At 52.9% G+C, this 19,046-nt stretch overlaps 1 protein-coding gene across 3 annotated transcripts in view; it reads right to left on the bottom strand.

The window, feature by feature from the left end:
* The window catches only part of LOC144728141 (rho-related BTB domain-containing protein 1-like), a 30,120-nt gene extending 11,967 nt beyond the window's left edge, over positions 1-18,153 (bottom strand). The window contains exons 1-15 of one of the 3 annotated variants that reach the window (XR_013587488.1): positions 18,027-18,106; positions 12,167-12,358; positions 11,781-11,884; positions 10,554-10,739; positions 9,893-10,073; positions 9,184-9,264; positions 8,551-8,835; positions 7,336-7,468; positions 5,985-6,117; positions 4,822-5,157; positions 4,452-4,585; positions 3,247-3,450; positions 2,740-2,858; positions 2,101-2,251; positions 853-941 (exon numbers count right to left, since the gene is read on the bottom strand). Coding sequence is in view for 2 of the 3 variants with exons in the window: in XM_078607461.1 (XP_078463587.1) it covers positions 853-941; positions 2,101-2,251; positions 2,740-2,858; positions 3,247-3,450; positions 4,452-4,585; positions 4,822-5,157; positions 5,985-6,117; positions 7,336-7,468; positions 8,551-8,835; positions 9,184-9,264; positions 9,893-10,073; positions 10,554-10,739; positions 11,781-11,884; positions 12,167-12,358 (2,328 nt within the window). In the remaining variant the exon portion in view is untranslated. Of the gene's footprint in view, positions 1-852; positions 942-2,100; positions 2,252-2,739; positions 2,859-3,246; positions 3,451-4,451; positions 4,586-4,821; positions 5,158-5,984; positions 6,118-7,335; positions 7,469-8,550; positions 8,836-9,183; positions 9,265-9,892; positions 10,074-10,553; positions 10,740-11,780; positions 11,885-12,166; positions 12,359-18,026 lie in introns of all 3 variants that reach the window. The other 2 variants (XM_078607461.1, XM_078607459.1) reach the window with 2 other exon arrangements.
* Between the last annotated feature and the right edge of the window lie 893 nt (positions 18,154-19,046).

Below are 19,046 nucleotides of genomic sequence, written 5' to 3'. Positions count from 1 at the left end.
ATATATAAGGCATCCGTAATCAACACCACCACCCCTTGCCTCTGGTTGATGGGAAGGCAGGCCCACAGTAGCCTGGGGCTTACAGCTTCCCACACCTCACTGCCATGCTCCCACACCCCCATCATTATTTTGTTCAGAAGAAGAGCCACTCTCTATTTTTTGACAGTCTCCTGCCCTGAATAGAGGACTGTCCACCCCTCATGGTGGCAGAAGCCAGAGCCAGTCCACCAGACCTCCTGAATACCGCAGAGATCCAGCCGGTACCAGTCCAGCTCCCAACAGAGGAGTGGCAGCCTCTCCTTCGCAGTGAGTGTTCAAACATTCCACGTAGCCACCCGCAGTGGCTTTTTGCTGTTTTTGGAGGAACCCTGAGGATAAGAATTCAGTCTCTTCGCTCCGCCAAATGTGGATGGGCCAAGATATGTCATAGACTCCTGTCCCCCTGGGACCTCCGCCACATGCTTCGTTCAATATTTTTAACGTCGTTTAGTGGTAGTTTAATTGAAGGTGGAGGGGTTACTAGCCCCTCGTATCCATACAGAGCCCCCGTTAGGTCGCTTTGGTGGCTCACTACAAGCGCCATGAAGGGGTATAGCCGATTTGCTCACATCCACCACAGCGTTACCATCCAGTATCTCCAAAGAAGTAAGGGGTTGTGTTTTTCATGGATACACACACACATGGATACATACAGAAACACATAGATAGATACACATATATATACCTCATGTACACAAATACACACAAAGACACAGGCAGTATGTGGGGGAGCGAGGAAGTATGTGGAGGTGTGGGAAAGTATGTGGAGGTGCGGGGAAATATGTGGAGGTGTGAGGAGTGTTGAGACCTCACCTGCGTGAGCTCCAGAGAGATGAGCACTTCACGGTTTATGTCTTTGTTGGCGTCCAACAAGGCCTCCAGTCGGCGCACCATGTGGAACTCTAACCGACGGAACGCACAAGCAAAGAGACAAATATCCCCCATTTAGCCTTCACAAACTGGGTACCACGGTGGCGAGATGTTAACTACCTCGCCTGGTATGCAGGAGGACGTGGGTTCGATCCCGACCCTGACGCCTGTACATTTGGAGTTTGCAGGTTCTCTGTGTGGTCGTGTGGATTTTTCTCTGGTTTTTCCGGTTTTTCCCCTCCACATTTATAAATATGCGTTTATAGTATTTGGCTGCTATAAATTTCCACATGACGATAAGCCATTTCGTTGAGCTTCTGAAAAAATAGCTATATATCTCAGTGAGCCTTACCTGGTAAAATAAATAGTTTATAGTTAAAACTGTTGGGGCAAGCGCTATTAGCGATTAGCACCTATGATGGCCGTACGGGATACGAGGGGCTGGATGGCCAACAACCACGCCCGGCCACCTTTGTTTCCCCAGTGCTGATGTTTTACACACCGCACCAGGTACTCATTTAAGGCTAGTGTTGCCTGTCAGCGGGAATTAATGTTGGCTGTGAGCAGGAATTGAACGTATGTAGGCCGGGTTTGTAGCGCAGCGCTAAAAGCAGAATCTTTATTGAGACAGATGTCCAGTAATTTTACAAACACAGGAATGTAAAATCTAGACAAATATCGCCCATGTAGCCCACTTATGCTGATAATAATCATCATAATATCAACTTGTAACGCACCGCACAATATCAGCTCACTCTAGTAGAGAGAACGAAGACTTAGAGGTGTGAGGAACCACACACAAGCAGATAGGCAACTGCCAGGTGTTGAGGAGCCGGTGCCAACAATTGCCCAAGCTCTGCAGTCCTCTATATATGTATCAAGTTGGTATCGGACAATTAACGAGTGCTAACATGTGGAGAGGAAACCGGAGCATCCGGAGAAAACCCCATGCATGCGAGGGGAATACGCTCTATCCCTGTACAGACGGAACAGGTGGAGTCCACATTTGCTGCACCGCCTTCTCGATGCCCACCCACAGGAAGGGAATTTCACAACAACATCTGTGCGGTGATCCCACCAACCCTCGCTGCTGCCTCCACGACAGTGCTAGATCACTATAGGTGACCATGTACAGGAGCCACCATCGTGGCTGCTGCTGTTGCTGCTTTTGCTTCTGCGAGAGACTCGCACCTGCCAGGTGGACGAGCCGGGCCATGCAGAGGCGGTTTCCCATGCCGATGAGCTCCATGAGGTTGAGCTCGTGGGAGACGGTCACGTGGCGTGTGTAGAGGTACTCCAGAAGCGCGCGCACGCACGCACGCGACGTGCCGGGGAGGCGCACCTATGGTGGCACACAAAAGGCAAAAGAGCCATCCCACCCCCCCATCCCGCCCCCGCGTAAATAGCCTTAACAGACTGTTGGGGCAAGTGTTGTTAGCGAGTAGTAGCACCTGTGAAGGCCGGCACGGGACACGAGGAGGTGGGTGGTAGCACCACGCCCGGCCGCCTTTATCTCCCCGGAGGCGATGTTACACACCGTGCCAGGTACTCATTTGAGGCTTAGTCAACTTGAGGGAGGCCCAAGACCTATCGGATAATCGTTACTGATGTTGATAGCCGTGAGCGTGAATCAAACTCGGGTCATCAAGTTCACAGCCCGGCGCGCTCACCGCTGCACTACCACTCCCCACAGTGGCACACGCACACTGATACAACAACACAACTATCGTCACAACAATCATAATCAACACCACAATTCCTCTACCATCACAACCACCACCACCGCAATTATGTCGACCGCCACCGTCGCCACCTTCCAAGTGCCCTCACCTCATCCTGGAAGTTCTCTATGAAGGCTCCACTGAACATGGCGGCCATCCACTCACAGCTGGGGATGAGCAGGGGCTTGTGAGCAGGCACCAGCCCGTTGTCTGTGCGGAACACCACGTCTACTCACGCGACCCCGCACGCACACAGCACACAGCACACGCTGTTAGCGAGCATCTGTTAACGCCGGCGCGGCACGTGGTGGAGGGGGGTGAGGTGCCCAGCCTTTACCTCCCACGTGCTTATGTTTTTCACACCGAGGGGAGGTCCACGATTGGTTCAGATATCACTGATGTTAGTCATTGGCCGGGAATCGAACTCGGGTCGCTGCGTTGGCTCCGCTCGTGTACACGTGCGTGTGTGCACCTGTGTGTCTGTGCACGTGTGTGTGTGCACGTGTGTGTGTGTGTGCGTGCACGTGTGTGTGTGTGTGCACGTGTGTGTGTGTATGCACGTGTGTGTGTGTGCACGTGTGTGTGTGCGTGCACGTGTGTGTGTGCGTGCGTGTACCGGCGAGCGTGCCGCGTGCCAGCAGGTCGCGCAGACGGTTGGCGCGCCGCGTGTGGAAGGCGCGTGTGACCTCGGTGTTCATGAAGGCCTCGCTCTGCAGCTCGTTGCCCACCATGACGCGGAGGTCGAACACCTCCAGCGCCTCGGCCACGGCGGCCACGGAGCGCAGCGCCGAGACGCGTCGCACCACGCGCCGCTCCAGATCTGTTCATCACGCACACACAGATGAAGATCCCCCGTGTAGCCTTAACAGACTGCTGGGACAAGTGTTGTTAGCGAGTAGCACCATGAAGGCCGGCAACGGCACACGAGGGGGTGGGTGGCAAAAACCACGCCCGGCCGCCTTTATCTCCCCAGTGGAGATGTTTACACACCGTACCAGGTACTCATTTGAGGCTGAGTCGATCTAGGGGAGGCCCAGGATTGATTCAGATAATCGTCACCGGTGTTGGCCATGAGCAGAAATCGAACTCGGGTCGCCAGGTTCATAGCACAGTGCGCCAACCGCTGCACTCCCGCTCCATCGCACACACAAAGACAAAGGTCCCCCGTGTAGCCTTTAACAAACTGTAGGGGTTAGTGCTGTTAGTGAGTAGCACCTATGACGTTCTGATACAGCGCATAAGGGGGGTGACCAGCACCACGCCCATCCGCCTTTGTCTCCCCAGTGCTGATGTTTACACACCGCACCATGATGATAATTCAGCAGCAGCATCATAATCAAATGAGTATTTGAGACTGAGTCGACCTAGGTGAGGTCCAAGACCGGTTTAAATAATTGTCACTGATATTAGTCACGAGAGGGAAATCGAACTCGGGTCTCTGGGTTTATAGCACAGTGCAGAGCTAACCACTGTGCCAATCCTCCCAGCAGTGGCTTTTGGCTAACCATAAAACAAAGACGGTCACCGCATCGCGCATTTTCAGTTGTGCTTCTGTGGCCGTCTTGAACGCTCTTCCTTCCGATGTAAGGAAGCCACTGAAGCTATGCACTTTTAGATCATCTCGACTGAAAGCTAATTTCTGTAAAACTGCTTTTTGCGTTTAGTTTGTTGTCCTTCCCCCCGCACCTCCAATCAGCACGGTTGAACTATGTACAGTGCGAAGGAAGTTCAACATACATACAGACATACATACAACGCACATAGGCACAGGCGGAACGCACAGAGTGAGCAGTGGAGGTGCGTGAAGGGGTGAAGGGTCACCTGACAGCAGCTGTCCGTGTAGGGTGGGGGGCCCGATCCCACTGAGCCCGACGCCCCCCCCCACACACCCAACCCCCGAGTCCCCCTGTGCCCCCAAGCCTCTCCGTGTGCGTGCCACCTCCTTGTCGATGGGTCTGCATGGGCAGGGCGGTCATCGGCATCATCAGCAGCAGCATCAGCACTCGTAGTTGCGTGGTCAACACCCTGATCAGCAGCAGCAGCACCATACTCATCAGCAGCATCAGCATGAATAGCTACGTAATCAGCACTCTAATCGGCCACAGGATCATCATCATCTGCAGCTGCAACATGACCGGTATCACCATTACCATCAATGGCACCACCACCATCGCCACTGCACTCCTCTCACCTGTGCCATCGGGATGAGTAGCGCCGATGGAACATCCTGCGGTTCGTTCTGAACATCTCCCCATCATCATCATCGTTGTCGTCATCATTATCATCGCCACCACCGCTGCCCCCATCCCCATCGCCTCCCCCTCCTGTATCGATGTCTCCATGGCCTCCTCCTCCATCACCGTCATCAGCGTCATCTTCGTGGGCGTCGTCGCCGCCATCGTCGAGGGCGTCCCAGCCGCGCGCCCACGCCTCCTCATCGCGCAGCTCCCCCGTGTAGAGGAAGTGAAGCGTCGTGAGGAACGCGTCGAGTGGGAACGAGGAGCCCAGCGACACCACGAGGCGGTGCCTGGGGGCGTGACGGGCAGAGAGAGAGGGACACGGACAGACGCGTGGACACGGAGAGACATGTGAACACAGCGACATGGAGAGACATGGACACAAAGATACATGTGGACACAGGGACACGGAGAAATGTGTGGACATCGACAGATACGTGTATACAGGGACACACAGAGACGTGTGAGCACAGAGATGATTTGCTGAATGAAGTGGTCTATGTGGAAATGTATCGCAGCCAAATACTCTAAACGCATGTTTCTAAATGGAGGGAAAAACCGGAGGAGCCAGAGAAAAATCCACGCGACCACCGGGAGAACATAGAAATTCCAAATATACAGACGTGAAGGTCGGGATCGAACCCACGACCTCTTACATACCAGGTGAGGTAGTTAACATCTCACCACTGTGGCACCCTCGGGGACACGGGCAGTGTTGTAGTCCACTTGACGTTGGGTCAGTACTCCGCAACCGTGATGAAGGTTTTTTTGGGTTAGATCGCGTTAGTATAAATGTATAAGGTTTGTCACAAAACGTGCCAATTAGTTACTACTTCAGCTCACCAGTGTGTTGGAGTAAATCCACAACATTTACAATTTGAGTACCGTGACATTTCACTGGTAATTACATCCAGCACCATCGCGCTATTTTGCCAGAATTGTGACAAACTAATTGGGCTGTGTCGGGTTGTGGCGGGTTAACGACACATTTGTATGTACACGATCTAACCAAAAAAAAGCCCTTTATTGTGAATAATATTGGTTGCGAGACGCCAATTTTACGCGACATCACTCCTCCGTGTGATCACGGAGCGTTTTTCCTGATGGCACCGCTCACCGGGACTTTGCACCAAGCTGCAGCTGCTGCTGTTGGTAGAAGCCGTTGTCCACCATCTCTTGGCGAACGTTCACAATGGCGCGGCTCCAGTGCGGGTCTCTCCCGCTGGGACGCGCGTGGCTGCTGGCGCCGTCTGTGGGCGCGAGCGAACGCGGACCACACGTCCGTGGATAACCAATGTGCAGTATGTGTGTACACGTACCCGCGTGCGCACGTGTACACGGGCATGTAGGTGCGTATGCAAATGCACAAACACACACAAACATATGCAATCGACACTTAACAACATGGTGGTTGTGCCAGGCTAGGTGCACTTTGGTGGTAGGTGCACACATGCATGCACAAAGACAAACAAACCTATGAAGGCCGGCATGGTACACGAGGAGGGGAGCGGCCAGCACCACGCCTGGCCGTGCACCCACCCCTACCCACTCCACCTCACCTCATCCACCCCACCCACCCCTCCCTTCCACCCCAATACCTGCCATTCACCACGAAGTGACGGTGACGTCACCACGGCGCCTGTGCCAGGCCAGGTGCACTTTGAGACCACGTGAAGTGTCAAAGGCTCGTTTACAGGAGGTCTCAGGACAGACCGAGGTGCCATAGGTTGGCTGACTGAGATGACTGGTAGATGCACCAGCTGTACCCCCTAATGTGCCAACCTGCTGCATTTTATCCGCCCGGGGCTTGGTTTGTTGTTGTGAATGTTGTTGTTGGAGGCCAACTCCCTCCAACTGCCCAGTAGTGTCCTTCACGAGCCTCCTCCATAGAGGCCGATCTTGACATCGCTGGTACCAGTGACCAGTCGTCAACAAGCCCACTCAGCTTCAAATCCTCCCGTACCGCATCAGTCTATCTCTTCTCCAGCCCATGTCGTGCCCGTTTAGCCCCCTATATGCGGCCAAACAGAAGCTGTTTGGGCATGCGGTGGGTTGGGCATGCGGGCTATATGACCCAGGCAACGCAGCCTTGTTTGCTGGACTTTCCTGATAGGAATGTGTCGAGATCTTTCAAGGATTTGTGAGCTCCTCACACAATCCAGCCTGGTTAAACCCAGGATGGATTGTACATATGCCAGCCTGAATGTTTCTAACTGGCGCAGATGTTCCAGGTAGCTACCACACAGCATGCGCCCACCTTATCCCACCCACCCCATCCACCCCTCACTCTCACTCCACCCACCCACCCATTCCACTCCACCCTCCCAACCAACCCAGCCCACCCAGCTCACCCTTCCCTCCCACGAAACCCAGCACACGCCACCCACCCACCATCCCATCCCACACGCAAGCACCCCATGGTCAACGGGCATTATCGCCGCGAGTTCATGAACCTTTGAGCTCGCTACCTCCATCCTGGGCATGCGCTCCGTCTCCTCCTCCATCGTTGGTACCCTGGTAGCCATCTTGTGCCGCGATCTGATTAGCCAATTCGCTGGTGAAAAGCTCCTGAAACTTGGAGCAGGCCATGGCGAGGAAGACCTGTCGTGTGATGCTCGTGCACGACAAACACAACACGCGCTGCATTAACTCCACCCCCCACACCTCCCACCACAACTCTGAAACAGTGGGGGCAATCTATGTGCGCTGTGTTCCCCCCTCTAATTTATACCCCTACAAGCACCTCTGCTTGGTTGCTCAACATGGGTTCATACTTGAACTTGCAATTGTCTGAGATAAATTGTGAATTCGTGCATCATGGATAAATCTCTCTCCCGTCTACCAGGGGTTCACTAGGGTGCGCTGCCTTGCAATGACCGGTCTGTTGAATTTGCTGGGGTTTCAATTAAGTTTGAAACCACGTGCATGTGAACACACGCACACAACCACACAAGGAATTGCACCTCACTTACAGCTACGCAGACAAAGATCTCCCGTATAGTCTGAACGGACTGGTGGGGCAAGTTCTGTAAGCGGAGTAGCACCTATAAAGGCCGGCACGGCACCCAAAGAGATGGGTGGTGGTCAGGATCATGCCCGGCCGCCTTTGTCCCCCTAGTGGCGATGGTTATAAATTGTACCAGGTACACATTTGGGGGCGAGTCGACCTAGAGGAGGCCGAGAATCAGTTCAGATAATTGTCACTGGTATTGACCGCGAGATGTTAACTACCTCGCCTTGTATACAGGAGGTCGTTGGTTTGATCCCGACCCTGATGACTGTATATTTGGAATATGCATATTCTCCCTGTGATCGCGTACATTTTTCCCTCCAAATTTATAATCAAGACACATTTAGAGTGTTTGGCTGCTATAAATTTCCACGTGATAAGCCACTTCGTCGAGCTAAAATGTTGTGGCCAGGTCGCTTCTGAAATAGAGCTATATAGCTGAGTGGGCCATACCTGGTAGAATAAAAATTAGGTTAGTTTATAAAAAATAGTTTAGAACTCGGGTCAGAGGGTTCATAGTGCAGCGCGCTAACCATTGCGCCACCGCTCCCCGCACAAAAGAAACACACATTGAGCCTCACAACAAGAGCATCAGCAGCTGTCATCCGCCACCGAGCAGTGGGGGGGTGACGTCACCACAGCGCTTTGTGCCAGGCTAGGTGCACACACGCACCTTGTGCGCGTACACCCGCTCGCCTGCCACCTCGAACACCACGTCGGCAGCCCGCTCGCTCTCCACCATCGTGGCAGCGGTCTCCGTCAGCAGGAACGAGGGTAGGGACGATACCGTTTCCGCCTCTAACGCAGAGGAGGAGGGCGAAGACGACGTCGAGGTGACGGCGGTCGCGGCGCCGTTCGAGGGTGACAAAGACGGACGGGGGGAGAGGGCGGATGGCGTGGGGAGAGGAGGAGGAGGCTCCACATGGGGACGAGGCGGCTTTGGGGGGAGGAACGGTGCCTGCGAACAGAGAGATCGTCGGCATTGTTGTTTTGAGATCGTGCATCCCCTTGTGATATAGATTGGCCCGCAGAAGTAGACGTCACAGACATATCTCCGAGAGCCTTTCAAGTGACCCTCTGTTCAATACAGTAGGGGGCACAGCACTATGCCACCAGTCCTGTCAGTTGGTCGTAAGGCAATCAAACTCAGGTCTCGCTGTCCCCGTGTCTCTTCCCGTGTCCCCATGTCTCATTATCACACCCGAGTGTCCCCCCTGTGTCCCTGTGTAACCTCACCTGGGTCCCCCCCTGTGTCCCACCTGGGTTGTGCCCTTTATGTCCCCATGTGGTCTCCGTGTGGCCTCACCTGCAGAAGAGGAGGCCTCACTCGCTTGAGCTGAGTTTTCCAGAAGTGGAGACCTCGCCGAGCAAGAAGAGCAACGCGGATCTACACCATCAACACCACCAACACCACCAACACCACCACCACCAACATCACCACCACCAACATCACCACCACCAACCTGACCATCAACATTACCAACACTACCACCAACATCAGCATCACTACCGCCCACATCACTATCACTACTACCGACATCACCATCACCACCACTAACATCACCATCACCACCATCAACATCACCATGTCTGGGCGAGTGTCTGGGTGAGCATGTGTACGAGTGGGCCAGTGTCTGGGTGAGTTTCTGGGTGAGCGTGTATATGTGGGCGTGAGTGTCTGGATGAGTGTCTGAATGAGCGTGTTGACGAGTGGGCGAGTGTCTGGGCGAGTGTCTGGGTGAGTGTCTGGGTGAGTGTCTGGGTGAGTGTCTGGGTGAGTGTCTGGGTGAGTGTCTGGATGAGTGTCTGGGTGAGCGTGTGCATGAGTGGGAAAGTGTCTGGGTGTGTGTCTGGATGAGCGTGTGCAGGAGTGGGCGAGTATCTGGGCAAGCGCATGCACGAGTGGGCGAGTGTCTGGTTGAGTGTCTGGGTGAGCATGTGTATGAGTGGGCAGTTGTCTGGGTGAGTGTGTGCACGAGTGGGCGAGTGTCGGGGTGAACGAGCGGTGCGCTCACCGCGTTGTCGAAGATGTCCCGCACCCCATGATGCTGGGGGGCTCCAGCCCCCTCCTCCACCACACCCCCCGCGCCTCCCACGCCCCCCGCCATCACGCTGGCCTCGTAGTAGGGCAGCCCAAAACTCCGTGCCACCTCCCTCCCCCGGTCTGGGGGGAGCAGGTCGCTCGGCTTCAACGGCCTGCGTCGTGCGCACACAGGCACAAGGAGACAAAGCTCCCTGGTGTAGTCTCTATCAGGCTGTTCGGGCAAGTGCTGTTTGTGAACAGCAGCACCTATGCAGGCTGGCACAGCACACGAGGGGGTGGGTGGCCAGCACAAGCATGTGTATGTGTGCACTGGCAGACGGACAGATAGACAGTCAGGAAATACGGACAATTAGAGAGAGACAGAAGAAGAGATGGATGGAATAGAAAATTTACAGGCAGGAGACGTGCACTCGGACAGAAGAAGGTACGGATGGATGCACAGATGGATGTCAAAACAGAGGGATGTAGAAGTGGACTCATTGACAGACATTAGAGCCAGAGCCACATTCCCATGTTCTGTGACTCTGTGTCCCCCCCGCGTCCCCCCGGATCTCCCCCGCGTCCCCATGTCTCCACCCCTGAATCTCCCCCCACGTGTTCCCCGTGTCCCCCCGTGTCCCCCCATGCCTTACTTGCAGAAGGGCCTGCGGGCGCGGTTGAGTGTGTCCAAGTGGGCGTAGCGCAGGTCGAGCTGCAGGCCCGCCAGTAGGATGGGCGTGCGGGGGCAGAACTGGCGCACCTCGGGGATCCACACGGAGCGCACGTGCGCCAGGGACACGGGGCTCGCGATGGAGAAGCACACCACCACCACGTCCGCCCTGCACGCCACACAGCGTTACACTACCACAACACTACCACCACCACATCTGCCCTTCACGCCAAACCACACCACATCACACCACCACTACACCCACCCTGCACACCACACCGCGTCACTCCACCACTACCACTAAGTCCACCGTCTATGCCACGCCACACCACATCAAGTTCAAGTTCATTTATTAGGTATAGCCCTGTGAGCCATGCGGCTCTTAAGTCGGGTGCAACCGCAACAAACAAAATATGAACACAGAACATCTTAAAGCGACGACGCGTAACAGAAACATCCTGGAATAAACCAGCAAATATAAAAAAAACGTATTAAAACGGTGTGTGCAAAAATCCCAATGTGGTGCAAGTCAACAATAACCATAAGACAATTTTAATTAACCATATGTTTTCCAATCACCAAAATTAAGCTATAAAAACAATATAACAACAGTAATCATAGGAACTGTGATTCAAAATTTAACAATAAACGATATACATAGCACGTACGACCAAACTTGCAGCCATAGCTGGCAGCATGACACATCACACGACCACCACCATGTCTGCCCTCCACGCCACACCACATCGCACCACCATATCCGCCCTCGACATCATGTCACATCACCACAAGAACACAGTCACCATGCCCACCCTCCATACCACACCGCGTGACACCACACGGTGTCATGTCACACCACACCATGTCACACCACTACAACACCCTCACACACCGCAGCACCCCCAACCATAGCCTCAACATCACCACCACCATTGGTCGTGGTGCGCCATGTGCTGTACATGATGTGTAATGCTGTATGTGCTGTGTGTGCTGTATGTGATGTGTGTGCTGTATGTGCTGTGTCATGCTGCACGTGCTGCGCCTGCTGCGTGTGCTGTACGTGCTGTGTCATGCTGTACGTGCTGTGCTGTATGTGCTGCGCCATGCTGTATGTGCTGTGTCATGCTGCACATGCTGTCATAGCTGCACATGCTGCATATGCTGCGCACGCTCCATCTGCTATATGTGCGGTGTGGTGCTTTGCGCTCACCGTCCATAAGCGAACTTCCTGTCCTTGTGGTGATCTCCGAACGTGTCCCACAGTCGCAGGGACACGTTCACGTCGTCCACCATGCCCCGCGAGCGCTCCAGCACCTGCAGCCAGGGCATCCGCGTAACTGCGACAACTACGGTAACCACGGACACCACAGTAATAGCCAACTCACCATCACCTCTCCTCACTCCTTCACCTAGGGAAATCCGTGGTAGTGGTCGATAGCCCACTCACTCACAATCACCTCTCCTCACCTCCTCACCTCAGGAAACGCACGGTAGTGGTCTATAGATCACTCACCATCACCTCTCCTCACTTCACCTCAGGAAACGTGTGGTAGTGGTCTATATCCCACTCACCGTCACCTCTCCTCACCTCCTCACCTCAGGACACGCGCGGTAGTGGTCTATGGCCCACACGGTGGGCACGTGTGTGCCGGCCTGGGCGTGTGTGGGTGGCGCCGAGGAGCAGGCCCGGGCACAGATCAGGCGAGTCTTGCCCACTGCGTTGTCCCCGACCACCACGCACTTAATCACCTCCACATTTGAACGCTCGTAGTCTGCGTGTCCCTCCATCTACCACGGGGACAGCCATTGGGATAGAGGGGCGAGGGAGATTGGGACAACGCAGTGGTGTTACACAGGTGTCTCCATACAAGCTGGGACCTCTGCCAAGGTGTCCCCATGTGTCTGGGTTTTTTCTAAGACAGAGGAGGGGCAATCTCTCCATTGCTACTGGACTCTCCAGTGCAGGGAGTTGATGGTCTTAGCCCTGTCACCAATGATTGACATAGAGACCCAAAACCTCACAGAGAGAACCATAGACTTACAAATTCCAAGAGACTCGAATAGGAACCCAGAGACCCAGAGACTTGCATAGAGATGAACAGATTTGTAAAGACCCATAAACTCACATTGTGACCCACATACTCACATAGAGACCAACATACATAGAGAACCACAAACTCAAACATTGACCCACAGACTCACATAAACGGAGTAGATTATGGTTCTCAAATGTAGTGAGTTGATGGTCTGAACCAACTCACACCATTGCCTGAACGAAAAAAACCTCTCATTAAATCTGGTTTAACCAGATTTATCACCTAATTTGGCTTCCAAGTCTGATAACTAAAATCTTAGGTGGAGTGCGAAAAACATTCCTCTCGTATGCAGAGCGGGTGGGAAAGTGCTGCCCCCTACTACTGTGTGTGAACTCAAGGTTACAGAGGTAGTTCTGTGATATCTGCTTCTGAGCCGTTCTCTCTAACAAAAGGTTTCCAATGTGCTTTTTGCGAATATATTCTTGGTTTCTCATGACGTGATAACAAAATAAAAGACTGTCTCCCAGGTGTGGCTGGGGTCGGTATGCTTCCCCTTCCACCTCACACACCAGCCCCCTCCCCCTGCCCTTGCAGATGTTGGTTAAGTCTGGTTCATTCCTGCTCAGAAAACCCAGGGCAGCCAGGCGTGAGGTGTACGTGCCAGAGATCACGGGTTCACACGTGTACACACACTCACGTAAACACGTGTATGCACGTGTACACATGCACTTGTACATAAACTTATGTGTACACGCAGTCACGTAAACACGTGTATACATATGTAAACATTCGTACATACTCACTTGTACACACGTGTACACGAACTCACGTTAACACGTGTATACACGTAGACACGTGTATACACGTAGACACGTGTATACACGTAGACACGTAAACACGTAGACACGTAAACACGTAGACACGTAGGCATGTACACTCACTTGCGCACACACTGACGTGAACACACACGTAAACACACCTGATCGAAATACGTGTACACAAACTCATGTAAACACGTGTACACACCCAAGTACAACACACTGCGCTGACGTCACCACGGCGCTTGTGCTAGCCGAGGTAAACATTGAGGCCACGTGATGCGTTGAAGGCTCGCTACTGGCAGGTAACGAGACAGACCCAGGTGCCATGGGTTGACTGGCAGATGGACCACCTCTGTTCGTATTCTGCATACATATATAAAGGCAAAGATCCCCCTTACAGCTCTAACAGACTGTTGGGGAAAGTGATTTAGCAAGCACCTATGAAGGCCGGCACAGAACACGAAGCGGTCGGTGGCCAGCGTCACGCCCGACCGCATTTGTCTCTCTAGTTCCTGGAACTCATTTGAGGCTGAGTCGACCTAGGGGGAGAACCCAGGATAATATAATCGCCATTGGTGTTGCCCGTAAGTGGGAATGGAACTCGGGTCGCCTGGTTCGTAGCACACCGCGCTAAACACTACACCACCGCTCCCCACTGATACAAAGGACAAAGATCCCCCTTGTAGCCTTAACAGAATGATGGGGAAAGGGTTGTTAGCGAGCACCACACAGACACACACGCATTCTCCAATACACGGTCCAATACACTCTTCAATACACACAGTCACGAACACACCCACACATTCCCTAACACGCACGCACTCGCACGGGAGTTATCTACGTCAGGAACTCAACGTGAATCAAATTCCCAACTTCCCGTTTAACTGGAAAGTTCACATTGCTTCTCGTACGCACGCCTCCGCTCCTCCACACACGGGAGCGGCGGTGGTGGTTAAAGTTGCTTGTGATGGTAGTGGTCGTGATGTTGCTTGTGGTGGTAGATGTGATGGTGGTAGATTTATGTGATGGTGCTTAATATTGATTTGAAGCTTTCGTGACTGCATGAATCCATATTCTCTGGTTCTTTCGGTAAAGTCACGTAAGTATAAAATAAAAATAAATCACGACGTTTCGATTGCAACACAAACAATCATCATCAGGTGGGAAAACCACAGCAAGACAATTTTCATGGTGGTGATGACGACCCTCCATTAACAAGTACTCGATTATAATTCCGTGAGGCTTTCCGTTGTAAGAAAGTTATTCGGCCAAACATTCCGATTGCAGGATCCTTCCATAAAAATAATCTTCAGACTCCGTGACGACGCCTTGACTGGACAAACATCTCAATTGGCCAAACATCTCAACGCTCGGAGGACCCCTCAATGAATGCGACTCAGGCTTGGGGGCACGGCGGTGCTCGCCCAGGTAGCCACGCAGGATACGCGTCGCAGTGCTCCCGTGTAACTACCGCCGTGTGTGCGCGTGCTGACGGGCAGGTTTCACCTCTAGAACAACCTCTTGTGTCACCACCACAGTGCCCCCCCCCCACCCTGTGCTCTCCCTGCTCGAGTGACTCGCGAAAATCACATCCTTATCTGGGAGAACATCTCGCACATGAGCCGCGACGACAACACGCTGCAGAATACACGCATGTGGGTTTTTGTTTTACAAAGGTTCAGAGGGACCTCTCGGGTTCGCACGCCGAGTTAACCAACCCGAGCGCAGGAATTCGGGGAATGTGCCGACGCAGGCGAGCGCCAAAAAAAAAACACGAGTCTGCAAGGTGTTGCTACGGAGGGTGCACGACTCACAAGCGCAGACGGAACGATAACCGACAGACAGACTGAGGAGAGAAGACTCGTGTGGAGCGACAGGGCCAGTCAGCGTCCACACACGGCAGTAGTTGTACTTGCACAGCCGATTCAAAGATAAAGCCGCTCGACCGATTCGGAGTGAGACCTCCGCTGTTGCCAATGTTGCCAAAACAGAGATGAGCACGGGCACAACTGCCCAGGTCCCGGGACCTCTCCACCATCGCCCCAGACTCATAGGGAGTTGAGGGGGTGGAGTGTTTGATGGCAGAGAGTTACCCAGGCCGGCGCTATCAATTTCAGTGGCACGCTCCACGTTCGACAGTTAGAGTCCCCAAACTGCGCCGAGTGAGCAGCAAATTGCCAGATCATCATCATACTAGGCATAGTTGATCAGAAGAGCGCCATCCTTTGGCCACACCGGGCATCGGTCAGCCTCCCATTGTATATGTATCTGATATGTCACTGGTGCAGCGATGGAAATCATATACATCATATAGGATTGTGGTAAAAATACGTTAAATAATGTAGTGGACAGTTAATAAGGAAATGTGGCTACCGGCCACGCAGCTTTACCCTTGTCTGACACCATGATGAAATTCCTTCATTATTGTGAACAAATATTTAGGAACCCCGAAAACACAGAAAAAACCCAACCCAAAGCCTTGCACTCTTGAAATTCCCTACACCCCTTAGACGCAGCAGAATACACGGCATCTGTACAGGACCGCCACCCGTCTGAAACCGCGCTGTGGCTCCGCAAGTCACTCACTGGCGTGCCTGGCCAAGGATGCGATGTTGGATCATCCTTGCCACAGCATTTCCCGGCACACTGAAGAGGGATATGCCCTGGGAGTCGTTCCAATCATTGCGAATCCATGGACCACCATGGAATTATTCCAATCCTGTAGAAACCATCCTGTGGTATCGGCAGTTGTAGTGACATCGTGTAGGGGGGCCTGCACACAATCGCCACCTTTCCTAAGCGGTTTGCTTGGGAGGCCATTTCAGCCCTGCGCTTTACTTGGTCCCCGGATCTTGGGATTCCTGTTCGCACCTCCTCGGCAGACGGCACGTCAGCCAACAACTCACGAGCAGGAGCTATTTCCTCTAGACTTTTGAGGCTCGGCAAACTATCCATTGGCTAGACCGACACCCCCCACCTGCCCTGTGATGTTATTGTGGTTGGGGAGTCCTACACCCCCATTCTAAGGCCTCAAAATGTTTTATACATTGACACACCTCACAAAAACAGCCGCTGCTATTCGCACTGAGTGGCGGCGATGTCACACTGGCGATTGTGCCAGGCTGGGTGCACTTTTGAGGCCAGGTGAAGTGCGGAAGGCTCGCTGGCAAGGAGGTCACGGGACAGATCCAGAAGTTATGGGGTTCACCGACTGAGGTGACTAACAGATGCACCGCTTGTGCCCCCTACTGTGCCAACCTGCTGCGTTTTAGCCACCTGACGCTCCTCTGCCCTCCGCTGTTGTTGGAGGGCGGACTGCTTCCAACAGCTCAGTATCGTCCTACACGAGACTCCGTGTAACAGTCAGTGGTAAGTCCAATCAGCTCCACAACCTCCCGTACAACATCAGCTCGTCTCCTCTCTACCCCGTGTCATGCCCTTTTAGCTGAACCAGAAGCTATCTAGCCAAAACAGAATATGCTTGATGTGGCTGAGCGCGGGTTACGTGACACAGCCAACGCAGCCTCGCCTGCCAGAGGTGCTCACTGGTTGGACTGTGTCCAGATCTTTCAGTGATCTGTGAGCTCCTCACACAATCCAATCCAGTCTGGTTAAACCCAGAACGGATCGTCGGCAGGGCAGCCTGAATGTTTCAAACTCGCGCAGATGTTCTTTCAGAGGGGTCCATGTTTCGCAAGCGAGAGAGAGGGTATAACTGTGGGCGAGAAAACGTGGAGCTTTGTTGGGTATGTATGGTGCGAAAGAAGTTCAACATGCATACATGCAATAGGTCAGGTAGTGTCCACACGCATACATACCCACAAGACTGATACGATACAGAGAGGTAATGCATAAACCCAAGATCCTCATGTAACCTACACAGACTGTTGAAGCAAGCGCTGTTAGCGAGCTCCTATAAGAAGTCCGACACGACAAACTAGTCGGTACACACCGCCCGAACAGTATGTTAAGGATATAGGGGGGTCTTTGGAATGCAATGCTTAGCGCGCTCCACGACGAACTCGACAATCCGAGTTCGATTTCCGCTCACGGTAAACCATCTCCGCTAGATCGACTCGGCCTTAAATCAGTGTCTGCAAGTGCTGTTAGTGAGCACCTATGAAGGCCGGCACGGCACATCCATGAGGGGGTGCTGCGACCAGCAACACGCCCGGCCGTCTTTATCTCTCCATAGCGGATGCGTTACACACCGCACAAGGTAGGTACTCATTAACACATATACAATACACGCACTCATTCAATCCAATCCCTCGCTCACCGGCGGTCAGTCGCCCCCTTATCACTCTTCCATCGCTACTACCATGGCCACGGTTCCCGTGAACTTCACTCATTTCCACCGGTGTCGAGGACTCGGTCTACCGGACAACCGTTTTGTGTCATCCACCACAGTGTTCAACGACCACGCTGCAGGTTACAACACTCACACACTCACCCAATCACTCACAAACCACCACGCTGCAGGTCCCAACAATACACTCACCCAATCACTCACACAACCACCACGCTGCAGGTCACAAGAATACACTCACTCACACAACCACCACGCTGCAGGTCACAACAACACACGAACCCACTTACCCGCTCACCTGTGTGGAGCAGCAAAGCTCGTAATCTGGGTTCTACTCCGAAACGGTGCCAGGTGCGTGCGGAGCAACTGATCGCGGGCCACCGCTTCGCCGTCTCCTGATTGGCTGGCGTGCTCACTGGGGGGCGTGGCTCGGCCTCAATTGCGGCGTAGAGGCCTCGCCCCCTCAAAGTTGAAGTGGATTCTGATTGGCTCTCACTGAGGGGCGGTGCTGACAGCGAGTAGGCGGGGTAATTGACTGGGATGAAGGGCAGGACTTAAATGGAGGTTGAGCATAATGCCTCCGTTTTGGTTGGTTATCGACTTAGAAAAGGCGGGGCTTACGAGTAGGCAGTCTAAATTCTCAATTTCGATTGGCTTAAACTAGCAAAGGGGCGGGACCTACATCAAGTGGGCAAAACGTTGAGTGTTAAATTGTCCAATCAATTCGCAGCGTTTCTCGCGATCTAAATTGATTCACAAAGCAAACTCAACATATTCGTCAATGACAACACTGTGTGTGTGTAGCGTTGAAAGGAAAACAATATATTAACAGGCGATGTTTGGAGCAATGGCCCTGCTAAAATGCATGTATCTTTATGGCATATACGTGCCCGAAACGTCGCCTCGTGTATCTTTTTACACGCTTTTATTCAACTCAAATCTTGTAACTCAATTTTAACCCACTTCCCAATGTCGTATCGACTGTAAACTTGGTATACGTATGTCATACTGATGACAATACTATATTCTATCATTAAAATAAAAACAAATTTAAGCAATCTTTTTATATCTTATGTTCCGGCTTGGGTCTAATTGTCCATGCTCAACTTACGTTGGCTGTAAATAACCACAGCCCCTTACGTTATGGCAAGCTTTGGGGCCACTTCCTGGAGTCGTGGAGTTCTGCCATTACTCGTACGGTACATTTCATTAAAGCGTGTTTTTAAAAAAGTATTTTAAAATATTACTTATCTTCTAAGGCCACACACACAGGATTGTTATTGACGACTGCGTTGAGTTTGCTGTTGCTA

This window comes from Lampetra planeri, chromosome 27 (genome assembly GCF_965212315.1).
Source record: "Lampetra planeri chromosome 27, kcLamPlan1.2.h2, whole genome shotgun sequence".
Classification (NCBI taxonomy): Eukaryota; Metazoa; Chordata; class Hyperoartia; order Petromyzontiformes; family Petromyzontidae; genus Lampetra; species Lampetra planeri.
The sequence above is the reverse complement of the archived record's forward strand: the minus strand, read 5'-3'. Positions and strand labels throughout refer to the sequence as shown.